The sequence below is a fragment of the Hyposmocoma kahamanoa genome, unplaced genomic scaffold (assembly GCF_003589595.1).
Source record: "Hyposmocoma kahamanoa isolate Upper Pololo Valley unplaced genomic scaffold, ASM358959v1 192, whole genome shotgun sequence".
Classification (NCBI taxonomy): domain Eukaryota; kingdom Metazoa; phylum Arthropoda; class Insecta; order Lepidoptera; family Cosmopterigidae; genus Hyposmocoma; species Hyposmocoma kahamanoa.
In genome coordinates this window covers 4585402-4605480 of record NW_020653719.1, presented here as the reverse complement: position 1 = coordinate 4605480, position 20079 = coordinate 4585402, and the positions used below count along the sequence as shown (strand labels likewise).

Here is a 20079-nt window from a genome sequence, read left to right as displayed (position 1 = left end):
GTGTGTGTGTGTGTGTGTGTGTGTGTGTGTGTGTGTGTGTGTGTGTGCGCGCGCGTGTGTGTGTGTGTACTTGAATATGAATGAACTTGTATACTATCCTATAAGTTAAGTTTTAATAATTAAAACTTATAGCTTAGCTTATAATAAAAGCTCCTCTTAATTATTAACAGGAGCTCTTCAGTTTCGTCGTAAGAAAGTTTTAACAAACATTTTGTGATTACTTCTTTTGCTTCCTGTTTAGTGAAGAGTGCGATATTAAGTTTCTTATTTAACAAATGTATAAATGACTACCTCTAAAATAGAAAAAAAATTGTGCAAATGAGGTGTTGGTACTATTGTGTTCCGAACTAGTAAAGTCTTCGATTACCAGATATGGAAGGGGCACTGGAAGGGGGAGTGATTCCGTGTTGACGAATTAAAGTTGAGAGCAGATAAAGCTGGCGTACTGATAGCACATTCGCTTCCAGGTACAGTTGGGATGTAGGAAATAGTCGAGATTTGCAGAGTGCAACTTTCAGTAAACATCTTTGAGCTCGCTCCAATATAATTAACTTAGTTTAAGCAGCTCCACCCCAACAGGTAATGCAATAGGTAAGTAATGATTGTACCAGTGCCAGTGCATATTTCTTAAAGTTTTGAAGTCAGCAATATGTCTTAGCTGTTTGAAAACAAAGCTAAGCTTCGGAATTTTTTGTGACAAACTCTGTATATGCGGGTAGAAGGAGAGATTTACATACTACATTACATTTACATTTACATTAATACATTTCTTTCCCTTGTCAAGCCTTTTAACTAAAAACTCTGTGAAATCGTGGACAGCATCATCTGTGGATTTGTGTTTTCTGAAACCTGAGTTTTCGCAAGAATACTTTGGGTTTCTTGGAAGCCAATAAGTCTCTTATTGATAATACGCTCAAAGATTTTAGAGAGAGATGTGAGAATGGAAATAGGCCTATAGTTATTGGTGCAGTGTCTATCTTCGGCCTTGTAAATTGGATGGACAATAGATATTTTAGAGGCTTCAGGAAAGGTACCCGTGTTAATGCAGCGGTTCATAATGTCAGTAAGAACAGGAGTAATGACAGGTGAAATCTGTTTCAAAATCTTCGCTGAAATACCATCCCAGGCTGGAGAACAGTCTGTTTTAAGATTAACAATCTTTCGCTCAATCTCCTCACAATCAGTTTCAAGAAAAACAAACGAGTTTTGGAGTGCGCTTGAGGGTGACCAAAGGTTTTTGAAAGGGGTAACATTACGTGGGATATTTTCGGCAAGGTCTTTACCCACACAGACAAAGAAATGGTTAGTTGCATCAGTGGAGGATTTTGGGGAGTCCCCAGTTGTTAGGAGTTCATATGGGAATTCTTTTTGTTTTTTTAAATTTTTAAGGATTTTGGGGAGTCCCCAGTTGTTAGAAGTTCATATGGGAATTCTTTTTGTTTTTTTAAATTTTTAACTGACTTTACGGCCGCCCATAGCTTTTGGTGTTATTTTTAGCCATAATGAGTTGATCCCGCTCGTGTTGCTGTTTTAATTTTTTGAGGAGTTTATTACATAAATTTCTATACCTTTAGTAAGTAGCCTTAAGAGTTTCATTATTACGGTGCAATCTCAGTTTTCTGTGCATCAAATCTCTATATCTAATACATTTTAATAAGCCAGGACTAATCCAAGGTTTAATAATAAATTTATTTCTGAGAGATTTCATAATTTCAGTGTTGTTTTTAAAATTTTAATTTTAAACATTTCAATAAATAAGTTTGTGGCCCTATTTAAATTTATTCTCAAAAAATATATGTTTGTAATCCGTACTTGCACATTCCACGACAATACCTTCCCAGTTAATTTTACACGATATTTTGTTATTAGATAGTGTACAAATTTCTTTTTTACAGTTGTTTGTAAGTTAAAAGTGATGCCTGGGAGTTTTGTTTTCAATATTACGTGATCTAGACAGTTTTTTTCTCGGGTTGGGATATTAATGGCTGGTAGAAGACCGTGATAAGATACTATATCAAGGTATGATACTGTTTCAACGTAGTAATGGTTTAGTAACAACATTTCAAACAGATAAAACGTAAAAAAATCCAGAAAAAAATCACTGATCCTCAATATCTACTTAACTATCAGGTTCTCAGACATGGCCCCATACAAGAAAATACTGTATGTATCTTTACAACCATAGGAAGAATACCTAAGTTCTCGTTTTCGTTAAACTTATTTCTATATCCTGTATAAAAATACCACTTATAGGGGATTGTAGGTCTCGTTTCGCTGATCCCAGATATGTTAATAACTCAATGTCGTTAAAAATGTCGAATACGTTAGTTTTGATAAGGGTAACAATATAGGACGTTACTTACTGGGATGGGCGCCTTGGCGTGGCACTAGGTGATGGGCTTGATGTTTGACGAGTGTGGCCATGGCATCTGCGTGCGCCAAACAGCGTGTCGCGTGTGCTGCCCCTGTTTCCGCCACTCGTAGCGCACCTGATCCGCTACAGTGAACAAATTTAAAACTTAGTCAAAGTTTCTAGTCGAGTTTCAAGTTGCTGGCTCGGTAGGGCGAGTAAATCCGTTGATTTAAGTTAAATATTATATCTTTTGGATAGGTGAAATAAATATTTTGAGACTGAGTGGACCTGCCAAAAATACTCAGTCGGTTAATCTACACAGCATGTCGATTTTTGTCGATTCATGCCAACAGTCTATTGAGGACATCGATTGAGTCTAAGTGGCGAGATGAACAAGTCGTGCGCCCAGTGGTAAGCGATACACTTGTCCATAGCACTTGCAGTTCACTCAGAGCATCATCGCAAAGATCTGAGGGGGCACTGCCACTGCGACATTCACACTGAGATAAATGTTGACAAGTCTCATGTGCCTGTAATTTCGCCAGCACCATTACCCTTCGAAAACGGGACGCAGTGATGTAAGCATTACTGCTCGGCACGCGGCAGAAATACATAACGTGGCAGTACTTCTCTGGAGGAACCCTTTCACAATGAGCTCTACTGTTACGTACTCGGCGATATGGTTTTTAAATTATGAGGATATTAACTTTTCCTGTGGTGTTCTCGAATACAGTTCCGCAGCGGCAAGCAACAACGAGCGTCTTGCGCGTACTAGCAACCGAGCGTCCCCGCCTCCCGATAGCTCTCGAGCCACTTCATCGCTGCGGTCCAGGAGGAATCTGGAAATTAGATACATCTTGAAGGAAACAATAACATGCAAATGTCTCACGAGACCACGAGTAAATGCAAAGAAAGTACAGGATAGTATGGTATATATTCTTACAACATATTTGAGGGCAAATGTATACGGTTTCGATAAATCATTAGTATTTTATTTTATTTTACTCGGCATTAAAGCTGCTACCAGACAGACTGCTAACCCGAAGTCGATATATACAACTGCGTGCAATCGACATTGACTGCATGTACTTATTTTACTTATTTGCCTCCGTGGCCGAACGGTTACCATGTAGGACTGCCACGCAGACTTTCCGGATTCGGTTCCCGGGTCGGGAGAAATATTTGTGGCTACATTTATTTCTCACGTGAGTGGGTGTAATTTCTGGTTGTCTATGTGTGTATCCATGGCACCAATCTGTCGTCACGTTTTTATCGTGACGTATTTTTATCGTCTGACGACAGTCGTTCTAGCTGTTCCCACTGTGACGACAGTTTGTCGTTGTAACGATAAAAAATCGTGAACGACAGTTAATCGTGTCGTGCTATATGTGTACAATTTCATTTAAATATACAAGACACGACACTGAACTGCACGACAATCTGTCGTCACGACATAGTGGGAACGCGCCCTAAGCCAAGCTCTCTCTTCTGCTTTTGTTGCGTTCATATTAATAGATCTTACCTAGGATAATCTAAATTAATCGAATGCATCTTCATAATAGACAAGCACAGAGTAACATTAGGCGTAAACTCGTAGGTAAATTCAGCTCGCACGGCCTCATTTCTCTTATCACTCGTTGAGAGACACCAGTCCATCGCGGTAACTCCACTGCCGCCTGAGTCGGAGTTACTGCTCAACAATATGTCTTGATCAGAACTAGATTTCTTGTTCATTGTTTGAGTGAAACAGTCTTCACAAACACGAAACTTTACTCCACTTGGGTATGTTGGCACCTGCAATATGGACTATGAGTCAGGAAAAAAAAAAGAATAATAGCTGGTTTACACGTAATTATAATGACGAAGTAATTAACCAAATTTTAATTTAATTTAAGCATGTACCAAACAATCTCTAACAGCTATTAAGCAATCATCGATGGATAAGTAGATATGTACATTAGAAACGTATTTTGTAAGAAGTAGCCCCCCCCCCCCCACCGCGCTTTCATCGGAAGATGTGGCTTGAAATTACGGTAACGTTTTTGCAAAATGTCAAAGTATGTACATTACCTAAAATACGTTGTGTATACGTTGCCTAAAATTAAGCACAAGTTTAGTACAAACCTACCTTATTACTTCGACACGTGTATACCAGCTAAGAAAAAAATCCTAGGGTTGAAATCTTAATTATTTCCATATTATATATAGCCATCCTGCCTACATGGGGTAAGTTATCAACTGTTTCTAGCGCATGAGATTACATAGGTACAGGGAATACACTAAAAATAAATAACTTACCTGCATTCTATGCCTCGAGCAAGCATGACAAACAAGTCTCCCGCAGCGACGACAATGATGTCTTCGCATGATCATGGAAAATATCGTCGTGCGACACAACATACAGCGATCAGTCGAGTAATCTTGTACCCATTGCTCCTTTGTCGGTACTTGCTCCGGCATCACAAATGGCTTCGCCGCCGACTCTATATTGATTGAGTCTATCGACTGCATCAGCGTATCGTCAGTCAGCTTCGGCGGCGAAACACATCTGTTCCTCGGATTCTTCATGTCCAACGCCTTCTCCGCGTAAAACCTTAACAACGCATCTACCGCGTTTCGAGATATAACCAAACTGTCTATAGACTTAATATTGTAATACAGATTATCCCCACTCGGATCTTTCTTTAAACTTGGAGTAATCTTGTTTATTATTTTGGCAAGCAAGTCTAATTTCGCATTCATTAACAATTGTTCAATCATAAGTAAAGGATTTTCTATCAGTTCCCAGAAAACAGCGCGGAGGTTCATGTCCATTTCAAGCATGATTTGCAGACCTATTTTTATGTTTTCGAAAGACTTCCAATCACATGAATTTTCAGAAGTAAAGTCAACACAGACCTGGAGTATTTCCACGTTTCTCACTTTGGCCATCTCTTCTTGTACAAGATCCATTGCTTGAGTGGTAGGCAACCGTGACAGAAGTTCTCTTACTAAGTCGGGAGTGGCTTGGTTTGTATACTCGAACAGTTGTCGTAACAAATTCATTACGATTAAGTTTTTCATGTGTTCGGACACTTCGTGCACATCCGCCCATTCCAAACAGAGTTTAAACTGAAAATAAACAAAAACAAATTTAACATTTTTTTTACTAACGAAATTCCAATACAATATTGTATAATGTCGTGTTTTTACCTGTTGACTGTCCATGAGTATTTCAATTACTTCCTCTGGGTTTTCAATTGACTTTTCGAAAATGTTGTACCAGTGATTTACCCCCATTATTGACGCGATTTGGTCATACAAAGGTATCTTGACCATCCAGTCAGTGCAGCTTTTATATAAATCGTCATCCAGAGTCTCCACATCCAAGAGGAATCTCAAGTAGTCCAAGACTTCAATAGCACCTTCAGCAGGCCAACTGCACAAATTGTTCAATATTAAGTCTATTTTTAATTCAGGACATTTCAAATACTGGCAGTATTTCCAATTGTTAGCCATCATTGGGTTTGTCGCCAGTTTAAACAGGATCAAATCACGTAAGTTCATCAGATTCGCACTGCACAGCAACTGACGTTCGGACAATGAGTCAATAATGTTCAGACACTTTAATATTTTCCCTTTCTCTATCAACTGCGGCATGTAAACAAACAATTTGTCCAAATCGATAGTTGAATGAAGTGAGGCTAAGTACTTGTTCCCTCCGAACAAAATTTTCAAGCAATTGAATTTATCTAGCTCCATGTAGTTATTTAGACATTTAGTTCGTGCGTCCATACTTTGTTGCAAACTGTTTTCATTTGGGGATGTATGAATTTTCTTTATGATGTGTGCCAATACCCAGTTATGTAGGACTATGTATGTCAAACATTGAGGGTCGGGTGATCGAGGTAAAGGTGCGAAGTTTGTTTGGGGTTCAATGAATAAATTCTCTTCAGGATTTGTGAAATCATACACGGCTTGCAACAGATTGTTGAAGTTCTCTTCGGTAGCCTCTTTTTGGGGATTGACTAACGTAATCGACGGGCAAAAGTTCAATATAAGTTTCGGTATCAAATTGACATTCAATTTCTTACAAATCGGTTCCAAGTGCGTTACTGGCAGCTCTTTGTTATTGATCATTTTTCCGAATATATCGTGTAGAGGCCGTTCAAGTATAGAGAAGTACGGTGAGTCAGAACATGACTCAGGCAATCGTTCCTCCTGCTCCAGCTGCCATACTGTTTTACAATAAATGTAACACATTCTCAAATAATGCATTCTAGTCTTTTTATTTCCGTTGTGACTTAGTTCTCCGATGTTGTATAAATCTTTATCAGACGCAGCCACAATGTTCATGTAAATTTGGTGGTACTTTTGTAACAAATTTGAATCCAATTTAGCAAATTCATTTGGATTAACGATATCAGTCAAATCTTCGCAAGCTTGTCGCAACTCCCTCGCGAGTTGATTGAGTTTACAAAACTCTTTATGCTTAATCGGAATCCGGCAGTCTGTGATCAGACCACAGATGTTATCTACGAAATCAAATGATTTTTCAGTATTGCCGAATATTTCGAAGGTGACACTTGCAATGTCTTCAACGAAACGAATGTAATTCGTTTTTTTAACAGCGGCTACATCTGTGTAACTTCGAACTTCAGCGAGTTTTCTTTCTACGACGTTGATAAGACCGTAGGTGATTTCTCTATTAAGTCCGCTACTTAGTAAAATATCTACAGCGTTCATGAAAGGAGCGTTTTGATGACTGTATAATTGTAAATGTGGATGTCTTGCGCCAAGTTCAATAATGTCAAAAGAATTGGGTGCTCTGTTAGCTGCTAAAAAACATTCAACCAGGCCCATAACCTCTGTCGATACGACTGATAGGGCTGACAGTTCCTTTGTTGGGTAGCGAGTGTCGTTTCTGTAATAAATGATGTTCTTTATCTTCGCTACTAAATTACGAAGCTGTTCCGTAAATGTAACTTCGGTTGCGATTTCTGAATCGGCCAAATCGAACATCTGAAAACACCAAAGATTGAGGAAATTAAACTATTTTTCCGGATTTAAATCGCGTATATTTGTTTTTCAAACGTTTTGTCGAAACGTTGGTTTGTTTGAAAAAACAAATATTATATATTAATAATACAGTTTAAGAACTCGATATATCAAAAATAATTCAAAATCAGGAAATTACATTAAATAGTCATGAGCGATAACAAATTTATAAATTGTACATATTGGTAATTTCTAATTCTAAAGGACCATTTAGATGGAGAGTCTATCGCACGCTTCGTGGTGAGAAATTGTTTCTAAAATCGCATACAATAATCGTCACAAGATTACATGTATGTATATGACTAGTACTATTATATACATGTCAGAACTAAAATCTCGCCTACAATTGTGTCATACGAGATCGGAATAAGTAGTTTTTACCTAAACTTCGAGGAACTGATATAGAAAGTGAAGACTACTTTATGACAAAATTTTTTTCCCCGGTACATTAAAAATAAACGTTATTGGGGATAGGTTAGTAGACTATACTTAGCTAAACTTTGCGACAAGTTGTTGCAACTACCAATTTTGTGGAATATTTAGAAAAAGAAACGAAAAAACAAACGCTTACTTTATAATAATAATTAATAAGCATTTATTTCGGACCGGAATTTATACATATAATTAGAATTATTAAGATACTGTATCTCAAACATTGTTTTGATGACCACTGTTGATTTATGAACATTCCTCCGGGATCCCGGGATCCGGGATATAACCCTTACAGCACAGAATGATACGATCGTGCGTTCAACTTTGAAAAAATTTGGGTATAAAAGTATTCAACTTTAACGCGTCGGATCAACACCGATCGTTTGTGCGTTCGAATATTCGCTGTTAAAGCAGTGCGGCCGTGTTCTAGGTTTACACACCGGTGCCGTAACCGACAAGTGAGGTACACGCCGTGCGGACGTCAGGTCGAAAAGCAAGATTTTTTTAAATTTCATCATTTCGTGTTTTCTGACCTAATGGTGTATTTTCTTATTAATTACATCATTGACTTACAAATAAATGGACGACGGGTCTAATACACAAACCACGAAAAAAATGTCCCAAGTCAACCTATTTAAATGTAGTGACATGTAAAGGAATATAAAAAAGCTAAAACGTTGAATTTAAATTGTAATGTCATCGCAGTACTGTCTGATTTTGCTTGCTTCGCTGTCAGTCGAACAAACGAAGACTAAAGCGTGAATGACGCTGTGTATACGATTTTAACGCCCTATAAGTTCGGACACTTTTTAGCGCGGACCCGACGTCCATATAATTGTAAGTCAATGAATTACGTGTTATATTTTACATAAAAAATAATTAAGCAGTGAATTGTTACAAATTTTGGTTTTTATTCAGTCATAAAGTCATAAAACACGATCGTGCTTGTCAGGATAGAAATGACTAGATTAGTATTTTTTTACTTAATTTTTTTGTTTTTAGGGACATTAACATGCGATTTGGTTGCACAAGTCATCGGAAACGGCGACAAATCCTTGAACATTGAGAACAGGAGATAGAAAGTGATAGTGACTCTTCACTGTCACGTGGATATAAAGTGATAGTGAGTCTTCACCGTCTAGCTCCTCTATCAGCTCAGAAAAAATCGAACCTAAAAGAAACCTCAGAAAAGTTCGATTTTTTCGGAGCTGATAGAGGATTTAATGCTCTCATATCGTCTCCGAACAGTCGTTGTGGTAGTAATCGCAGTTGTGGTAGGAGGTCGACTATTCGCTACCGTGTATCTAATCAAGTCGTATCTGTAGCCAGAAAGTCGGTCAGCGGAAACTCTTACCAGCCCAGGCCAGCCCCATATGTTTCTACGTTAATTTTGATTATAATGACCCTCCCTACCGACCTTGAGAGTATACGAGAAGGGCACTATAACCTATGTGCGTACAGGAACCTTCTAAGTTCAGGTTCTGACCCCAGATCAGCCAGTATACAGGGTTGTCACAGACCTCTGTCACTTGACTTCATCCGGTTCTTCGAGAGGCTAGGCCTCGGGTGAGCCACACAGGGTGCACGTACAGTGCCGTTCCTATTTTCCAGATAGGTACCGGAGCTGTAGGCACGCTCACTTCCCGTTGCGCATTGCACAACTAGCTAAGCCGCTAAGCCGTCGACTCGGTGTGCACTACCAAATCTCTTCATTGGTGGTGGAGCTGTAAGGCACGCTTACTTCCCTACGCCGAAAAACGACGTCTCTCCGGTTCCCAATAACCTAAGCTGCTGGAGGGACCGGAGGATATCTAGCTTATCCTTTGCTAGCTCTCCGGGCTTACTAGTGCCAACTAGAGGTAGAGCTAGAGATGCCAGTCCACGACAATGGCCGGACATAGCTTCCAACTTAAAGGGCAATTCACGTGTCCCGCGCGTCTCCTCGCTTCAGGCTTCGGACAGACGCCCCGGCCACACCCAACCGGGGCAGACAAACAAGTCTGTCTCTGCAGCTAACCGCAAACCCCGGCGAGTCCATACCCAAGTCTGAGTCCACCAGAGACGTAAACGCAAACGCGTATCGCTGGTGGAGGAACCAGCCCAGACCAGTCGTTTTTCAGAGGGTTCCGAATTCTCCACAGTCACTTCTATCATCCAGTCTTGTTCGATCTTCTAACAGTACCCGTTCAAGTACCTACCCGTGATGCTCACCAAAGTCGTGGTCGATCATCATCTATTCGGAGCCATACTACTATGTTCGAGAACGGTCACGATCAGAAAGGCGAAGTCGTTCGACTGACGCACCGTCATCACATAGATCAAAGAAGTGGAGGCAAATGTCATATGATGAAGGGGATCAATTGTGGTAGATACCCATCTCGCCCTACGATTGGAACTTGTCATTTTCTTGAGTATTTTGACGACGAATCGACGGAAAAGATCTCGATTAATTGGTATTTTGCGTTAATTAATAATAAGTTCATATTTTGTTATATTTCATGTGAAACACGTGATAAACTTCAAGTTTCAATAATATAGTTGATTTTGTTGCTTTATTTTTTTTTGCAAATTTTGTTGCAAAATTTTTATTAAGTCATAGAAAAAAAAACGTTAACGCTTTGATAAGGTTCATGATGGGATACCATATTCGTGCGGGGGGGTTGTTGCAAGGGTTTTGGGAGAGTGATTTCTTTTTCTTTTTATTTTGTATATTTTTCTTTTTACTAATGGCATAAATGCTTAAAAAAATGCAACATCAAATCCAATTATAAAAAATTATTTTCTCGTGCTGAAAGGGCTAAAACTGTCCCAACTACAAGTATAATAAGTATTATTGCTCGCAACGATTCTTCGTGTAGTTCTAAGTCAGAAACTTAAAACTTGAGTTAGTGCCCGCACGCGCGTGCTTGCGAGCGTGCGTGCGTGCGTGCTTTTGTGCGTGTATAGTTTACTTTAAATTATACACATATCATTAATAAAGCACGTTGTATAAACACCTAGAACAATAAATAATAGATATTATAATACTTTATCACCTTACATAAATCAAAATCAAATCTCTTTAAAAATAAATCTCTTACAAATTGACACTTTCTCTGTGACCGTTGTCAAATAATTGCCAATTTTGACACGAACTAAGTAAACAAACATTTCTGGGAAAATACCGAAAAACATGTATTTAGATAAAATAGTTAATGTTATTTTGTGTAATAAGCGTGTTTAGTGTTATCCAAGGTTTTGTTTTCGCATACCCTGTTAAATTACACAGTGACTTGAAGAACAGCGCGCGTCATAAAATTAATGAAGATTTGGAAATGATTAAGTTGGAGCCAAAACAAACAAATCTAGGTTTTAAGAGAGTTAAAAGATTAAATAGGTAATAATTTTTATATAATAAATAAATATACTGTGGAGAACATAACAGGTGTAACAGTTTGCAAAATACTTTGCATCACCCGTGAATTTATACCTAGATTTATATGAAATTATTATAGCTACCTTTATTTCATCTATGACATTGTAAGTCTCACCAATAATCGGAAAAGGTGTTCCACATATCGATGGGTCCTAAGTATAAGGGCCACACTAACAATTTGATCATTATCACTTCTTGGTGGGAAATGCTTTATTTCATTATAAAATAAAGCATTACCCACAAAAAAGTGTACAAAACTAAAACAGTCTATTGGAATTGTACAAAATGGAGCGTTGAATATTACCGAGTAACAGTTAGGAAATGTAATAATAAAATGTGACGAATTAACACTGATAAATATCTACGGAGTAGGGACTTTGCTAATATCTACTCTTGTAACTGTCGGTAGTTGTTATAAGGCGTACAGTAGATACACTAAAGTGTGAAATATAGTACCTGTGAAGTTGCATATAACGATAGAGATAACAAACATGCACAAACACACAAAAGGTGACGAACTAACGCTGAGAAATATCTACGGAACAGATGATATGGCGTACAGTAACACTGTAGTCTGAGACGCAGTCCAAATTCTAGCTCGTGTAACTACAGTTTCAACAAAGTTAGTAAGTTAAAAATTCGATGTACGGAATTTGAACTATAAATAACACTGTACTTATTCTATTGCAGAGTAGGAAGTAAGGAATATAAGAGATATTTAAAAACTAGCACAAATTTGGTTATCGATGGAGGTTATATGCTGCTTTTAATTAGCAGTATGACAGATCATATAATAACCACTAATGAGACACCAGTAAGTAACAAACATAAAATCCAGTTTCTTTAGACTTACTTATTGTGAAGCATATTGCATGACATACACTTTATTATTTAATAAATAGTCAGTCACTTCTAGCATAGTAAAATAAGAAAAATATGGTAACTCCGTACAAAGTAACAAAGCTGCTATATGTGCGCGACCGCCGCGCTCCGTGTACGGACACAACATCCGTATAATAATGAAAGGTGCGTGTGATGTTATGCAACGCAAGTGCATCGCGAGATTATTCTAATGCGTGCGTCCGTATACAGTGCGCGGCGGGCATTGCATACAAGCCGCGCTGCCACGCTTATATGGAGTTATCGTATTTTACTATGCATGTAATTATAGATTTGTAAGTCTGCATATTCTCTGTAAATCTGTGCAATTTTATTTTTCTTTTAAGACACGTGTTTGTACACCAAGTAGGTATTTGCTAAATAGTTTTATTTAGCTTTATTACAATAGTCATTTCCCATCCGCCTGCTAACTTTGTGAGTTAAGAAGCTTTTCTTATCTTAAAAATATAAAAATTATACATGAATTTATTTTATACTTTACAACAAAGATAAGTTAGTCAATTCGTAACAGTAACCGAACATGTAACTCAAACAAAATATAAAATTAGCTATGATAACCAATATGAAACCAAATATTGATACTGTTATCAGCTGCGCGCGCCGGCGCAGGTTAACGACTCTACTCAAAGTCACGCGGAAATAATAAGCATGTCATTTACATTATTTTGTTCTATTTTTACTGAAACAAAAAGGCAAGGCTACGGCTTTGGTTTAAATGTTTTGGTTTAGGTGATAGACAGCACAAACTAAAGGCGTTTTATTAATATTAAAAGTGATTTGTGTGAACTAATTTTAATTTTGAATTATTATTTCCAGCTCAGAAAACGCAGGATCAAAAGACATCATAAGCAAAAAGATGTCGACTACGACTATAATGCACTACTACAAGAATATTTTGACGAAGCCACGAAGGAAGCAAATACGAATGGTACTTATTATGCTGAGAAACCAAGTTAGTTTCGTTAAAACATTGTTTACATCTACTTGTAAAGTTCAATTTCGTTATGCTTTTAATATGCGTTGTTGTATCGAATATGTATGTTTGTAAGTATCGGCACTTGCGTTTCGGACCGCGTAGTGAAACGACTGTTACATTTGAAATTGGTTGTTTCGGACCACTATAAAAAAAATATACAAAACATAAGTGTTTGTTTTTACAATTTTTAATGCTGACTGGACGAAAAATGATTGGCAATAAATAAATAAACAGTCCAACAAGTTATTTCTATTTAATTTCGTGATACATGTATACTGCAATGCAATGACATTTAAAATTAAAAAAAAAACTATAAATATTAGTATTTTGAAAAGCACAGAAGATTTAACAAAATTTCGTAAAATCGATTACATATTCTGGAAATTCTGAAAGCCATTAATTATGTGTCTTAAAAAATGGTGCATAATGTTTCAATCAATCAATTTATTTACCTATGTCAGAATAAGGTACATTATAATGTTTGGTTAACAAATCGAAGGATTGTTAACAAAATAAAAAAAAGGACACAAAGTTTTTTTTCTCAGAAGTTTCTTATTGTAGATATGTAACATAGTTATATAAACAACTTACTTGGGGTGTACTTAACTCATTTAACTTTTGATTCTACTTTAAACTTCAATAGTATTATATATAATATATATTCTTTATTGCACCAAAAAAATACAACAGAAATATTAACAGGTGAGCGGTGGACTTATCTTTTTCAGCCAACCCAAGGCAGTGAGAGCTAAGGTTATAAGAGAGAAATATAATAAAGTAGATAAATTAAAAAAAATCGTTCCTTACATAAGTATTTGAAATAAGGATTTTTAAGTAACAATTTTGTGATCCGAAACAACTAATTTAAAAAGCCACGTGGAGTCGTTAAAGACCATCCATTATCTTGCTGGTAAATGAATGTATCACCACTCATTTGCCGTAATTTTTAATTCTTTCGTGGCACATCGTCTCTTTGAGTTTGTTTTATTAACCCGTTCATGGACAGTACTTAAATAGCACCGCACATAAAAATCACACTACTTTTCTTTTTGGTAGTTCAATGCATAGTGCTTATTTGTTCAATATAAAATGGTAAATGTAAATCATTGAATTTTGTCCGTACGTTGTTGATGCTTAATCTATGGAGAAGTAGTAGGTGGCAACTACATAGAAAGCACTTGGAAATCACCCTGCAAAGCCCGTATTTGGTTTTTTGAGATCCATATACAGAAACGGGGTACCCCGAACTATCATATTCTGATATTTAATTTTACGCTAAATACCGTTACTAACCATGAACGATTTAAAATTGTGGTTGGGAAGGTGTGAAAGGGAAATGCGGAAGGCGTGAAGTACTAAACGATATTATGGGTTTTATTTACGATTTTTAAGTTCTTATGGTACCTACTAATGTCGGATGGGTTAACACGAACATGTCCCATACCCCCTTGAATCTTAACTGCGTCCGTGGTTGAACGATTACCATGCCGGGCTGCCACGCAGAGGTCCCAGGTTCGATTACCGGGCCGAAAGAAACATTTGTATGACCTACATTAATTTCACTCGTGAGTTTGTGGTTGTCTATGCATGTGTCCATGGCACCCGCGACACAGGGTATCCCTAGTGCGGGGCTATGTTGAGTGTGTGCGTTACTATTATAATCCACCATTATTCGCGTCTGTAATGTTTACATTCAGCTCTCTCAAAAAATTTCAGAATTTGAACATAAAACGAAAAAAACAAAATAACGTAGTTTCGCTCATATACCACCTATCACATTATCAATATCATAAATTTGTTTTGTGTATTTTAAGCCGGCGTCGAAGTGGGTGTTTTAGAAAATCTTAACATAATAGTACCGGTCAAAATTTCGAAAGGAAATATGTCAGCAGGACACACGTGGCTGAATACTCGCTTATTTTTTAACTTTGGTGACTATAGGGTGTCGCCAGAAGATTCAGCTGAGGAATTTTGGAACGTTGTCAAAGTGTGGCTTTACGTGTATCTGATTTTAGCTATACCGCTGTGGTGCACAAAGGGTAATGTTTTATCTTACCTCAAATTCCTTCATATTTTTTTAAAGAGATTTTTTTTACATAAAATTCGATTTTTTGAAACAATTTCTATACAAATTTGACTTGACACTCGCAAGCAAGTTCTTCATAAAGGCAACGCATGCATATGAAAACAGTAAAAAGAATCAAATTTGCGTACAAACTGTAAGATGAGACATGTGTTTAAGTCACAGACATATATCTACATAGACGTCGCAAGTACAGCAATTTGTATGAAAACCAAGCGAATAGTAGTGATGAAAACCTTCTTCCGCTCTCTTTAAATCGATTTCATTGAACGGTTTTCATTGGATTAATCGATTCTAAATAGAATAATTTTTGTTGATTACAAGTAGTCGTAATATTAATATAGTAGAAAAATACTGGAATAAGATATTTAAGTCCTTTATTTTATTTGTTTAAAAAAAATGTTGATTACTTAAAAAAAATTAAGTCTTAAATTTTGAATCGACTTCAAATATTAAAATTATTGTCCTTCCAATAAAATGAGCTTATTATACAGTGTGTTAGGGCACGCACTGTACAAACTTTAAGGGGGTGTTTAGTATTCAATATTATGTGAAAAACACTAATACATGTGGGGTCAAAACTCAACTCCCTAGGAATGGCAGCCATTTTGATTTTTTATACTTAGTTTGCTAAACGTTTGTTCTAAAATTATCATATTATGAGAAGTAAAAGCAGTACGAACATAAAAAATATTTTTTCAGAAAGCTAAGATTAGCGGCAATTGAATAAAATATCTGTCATGTACATAAAAAAGTGAGGGATTGCCTAATAAAAATAATGAATGTAAATTTTTACCAAAAGAACTGCCAAAAAAACTAAGTTTTTGTAATTTAATCCTAAAATAACAAAATTAAGGTACTGTTTTTATGTATGAATTTTAAAGTATTTCAGCTGTTCTTAAAAACACGACAAAAATCATAATCCTATGTCCACAATTCTAAAAGTTACAGCTTCTGCAACATAACGTCTCCGAGAGCGAAATAAGTAAATTTTACAGTCTTTCTAGTAAATTGTTTTGTGTTGAGATGTAGTAAGTTAATTTGAAATAAAAAACAGTAAAAAATATTAGATTATTTATTTTACAAAAAAAAAGAAACACATAAATTATAAAAGGTGTTCAAAATGTCCCCCCCTATTTAGAAGGCAAGCTGTTGTCCGAATTCCCACCTGCTCTGTGGCCCGATATAAAATTTCGGGATTTGCACGAATTTCTTCAGCAGCTTCACGAATGCGCGCCGATAGCTCCTCTCTCGTATTCACTGGGTTAAAATAAACTTTTTGTATCATCCAACTCCAAAAAAAAAAATCTAATGGAGTTAAATCCGGACTACGCGGAGGCCACGCAACAGTGCCGCCTCTTCCAATCCACTGTGGATAATTTTCATTCAAGTGCTGCCTCACAGCTGTGGCGAAATGAGCCGGGGCTCCATCCAGCTGCAACCACATTCCTCGGAGACGTGCGATTGGCAATTCTGAGAGTAATTCCACAAACTCTGTCCTTAAAAATTCCAAAAATCTTGGGCCATTTAATCGGCAACTCCACCGGTCCAACTAATTGGTCAAATAATAATACCAGCCCAAACGTTGACAGAAAACTCATGCTGGAATGAGGATGGTCTCACTGCATGAGGGTTTTCGGTAATCCACATATGTAAATTACGATAATTGGTTATCCCCGCTCTTGTAAACGAAGCTTCGTCGCTCCATAAAATCTTCTTTAAAAAGTTTGGCTGTTGCCGCACCTTTTGATTAATCCACGCACTAAAAACTGAACGTGCTGCATAGTCCGGATCACTAATATTCTGCACGCGTCGAAAATGGTAAGAATATAAGCCTTCACTTTTCAAAATACGCCACACTGTCCAATGCGACATACCAAGTCGGAGAGCAATTCGCCTCGTGCTTAATCTTGGATCTCTGTAAACCATATTAAGAACGGTTTCTTCATTATAAACTGGTATTTCACGTGCACGTTCACCTACTGGTTGACGAATACCATTTTCTGCCAATCGCCTATGATTATCACGAAATGTCTGGTGATTAGGTGTAGGCCGATTTGGGAATCTCCTTCGGTATTCACGAACTGCTGCCCGTGCCTTACCATTGCAAAATCCATAGATGAAATGAATATCTGCAATATGCGCACTTGAATACTGCTGATTATTCATGACGAATCAACAATAAATTTCACTCCGAAAGCACTTTTGGTCAAGATGTGTTGTCTGAGTAGAGAGTAACAACTGACTGTTAATTGTTGAATGAAAAGAACCGTTAAGTACCCTTAGAACTTTTTTTCAATCAGGATTGTGCTTAGGGGCTTATCTTTTGTCCCTTTTACAAGCTGGGCAGAGTGAGCCAGGTAATAAATGGTTGAACTCATCGCCATTGTTGTAACCGAGAGCGATCTTTTGTGTTGTTAAGATACTAAGTTGGAGTAGTAAAAACTTTTAGAATTGTAGACATACGATTATGATTTTGGTGTTGTTTTTAAGAACAGCTGAAATACTTTAAAATTCATACACAAAAACAGTACCTTAATTTGGTTATTTTAGGATTAAATTACAAAAACTTAGTTTTTTTGGTAAAAATTTACATTCATTATTTTTTTAGGCAATCCCCCACTTTTTTATGTACATGACAGATATTTTATTAAATTGCCGCTAATCTTAGCATTCCGAAAAAAATTTTTATGTTCGTACTGCTTTTACTTCTCATAATATGATAATTTTAGAACAAACGTCTAGTAAACTAAGTATAAAAAATCAAAATGGCTGCCATTCCTAGGGAGTCGAGTTTTGACCCCACATGTATTAGTGTTTTTCACATAATATTGAATACTAAACACCCCCTTAAAGTTTGTACAGTGCGTGCCCTAACACACTGTATAACATCATTTTGTAATAGAAGATCTTATCGATTAACTTAAATAATGAAAACGGACGTCAATATATGAACTTACGACTGCCTTAATTAATTTTATTAGATGGTTTTCTGTTAGTAATTGATCAAATTGATGAATGGCAAGCCAAAAGAAAATGTTACTGCTGACAAAATACACACATCAAAAGTGTCTAGGGATCAAGTACGTTTAAGAGTATTGCTGCAATTAGGGTTAATTATATTAACTTTTTTGTATCGCTATTGATACTTTTTAGTGAGTTTTAACATTTAAATAAGGAATATTGTTTAAAATTCGATAATAAGAAGAAAATCGATTGTCAATGTGGTTTTCTAGAAAAATGAGTTATAGCGTTTTGACAAAATCATTACAATATCTGCATCGGAACCGAAACAATTTACATTATTATGGAGAGACGACATCATTTAACCCGAGAAGTGATGATGCGAGCCGTCGGAATGTTGGAAGCTGGTTCCAGGCAACGTGCTGTGGCTTTCACTCTTAACACTACACAGAGCGTCATAAGTCGCCTCTGGACGCGCTATCGCATGACGGGCAGCGTGGCCGAGCGACATGGAGGACGATCTCGCATCACGACTCGCAGACAGGACCGGTATATCCAAAATACTGCTCGACGGAATCGTACCATGACCGCCATGATGTTGGTTACGAGGCTCCACAGCTCCTCAGGCTTGCTAATAAGCGATCAAACAATCCGAAATCGTTTACGTGAAGTGGGTCTGCGATCCCGAAGGCCGCTCAGAGTTCCACGTATTGCACCCTGCAATCGCAGGACCCGTTTACGATGGGCTCGCGAACACAGAAACTGGGAGGAAGAAGACTGGCGCTATGTGTGCTTTTCGGATGAATCCCGCTTCGGTATGAGACCGGATACAAAACGTACTCGAATTTGGAGAACATCTGGACGTCATGAACGTTTGAGATATTGTCAGGAAGTTCATCCATATGGTGGGGGAACAATAATGATATGGGCCGGTATTTGGATCGGCGGAAGAACCGATCTCATTTGGATCAGGGGTAACCTCAATGCTCAAGTTTACGCAGAGAGGATTATTTCAGATGTTATCATCCCTTTGCGAGGCCAGTTGGGTGATTCATTTCAACTAATGCATGACAACGCACGTCCACACACGGCTAGAGTCGTAACACACATTCTTGCCGAAGCTCGTATCAACGTTCTGCCGTGGCCTGCTCAATCGCCAGACCTCAATCCAATTGAGCACGCATGGGATATGCTTCAAAGAAGAGCTGTGCCGAGTATGCATACCGTACATACTCTACAACAATATTTTGACTTGTTACAAAACACATGAGCGGCCATTCCTCAAAGTGATTTTGATGAACTCATCTTAAGCATGCCAAATCGCTGTAATTGTGTGATTCGTGTTAATGGTGGAAATACAGATTATTAATTTTCTTATCTTGACAATAAAAATGAGCAAAATCATCATTTTCGCCATTTTTTTGTCATTTAATTGACGCCGTTAATTTGAGTTTTTTCCCACAATTTGCAAAAACATCAATTTTAGTTTATTTTAATTAAATATAGGAGTAAGCGGTTAAATAAAACATAAGCATTAAAGTAAGAAGTCGTCCTGGAAGACTGGATTTGGTAAATATTGCTTAAATAATTTTTATTTCAAAAATATTCACTTGATCCCTAGACACTGTTGATGTGTGTATGATAAAATCTTATTAATCAGAAGAGATTTACTTAATGACGGCCTCGTGTGACATTTTTGTGATTTGTTTATTATTTTTATTATATTTGGATAGCATCTTAGGTGGGATAAACTAGACCACCTTCGTCCTCGAAAGCAACGAAGTCATACGCATGGCCAACTCCAGGTTTTTGTAAACACAGCACACTGTTAATTCTTTGCATTACATATTTTTTGTATTACTCGTACTACATATACCGGTGATGTTTGTAATTATTTGCTCACTATATTCGGACATTCG

General features: G+C 37.2%; 1 protein-coding gene and 1 long non-coding RNA gene across 2 annotated transcripts in view; one reads left to right on the top strand and one right to left on the bottom strand.

Annotated features, from left to right (window-relative positions):
- Window positions 1-20079, bottom strand: part of LOC113226659 (zinc finger FYVE domain-containing protein 26 homolog) — a 44353-nt gene that overhangs the window by 14427 nt on the left and 9847 nt on the right. The window contains exons 6-10 of the mRNA XM_026459380.1: window positions 5546-7354; window positions 4652-5464; window positions 3876-4147; window positions 3061-3192; window positions 2364-2497 (exon numbers count right to left, since the gene is read on the bottom strand). Of these exons, the coding sequence (XP_026315165.1) occupies window positions 2364-2497; window positions 3061-3192; window positions 3876-4147; window positions 4652-5464; window positions 5546-7354 (3160 nt within the window). The remainder of the gene's footprint in view (window positions 1-2363; window positions 2498-3060; window positions 3193-3875; window positions 4148-4651; window positions 5465-5545; window positions 7355-20079) is intronic.
- On the top strand, window positions 11072-12335 carry LOC113226417. Its single transcript, XR_003310096.1, has 3 exons — window positions 11072-11198; window positions 11784-11859; window positions 11928-12335. It is a non-coding gene; the product is annotated as an uncharacterized LOC113226417 (long non-coding RNA).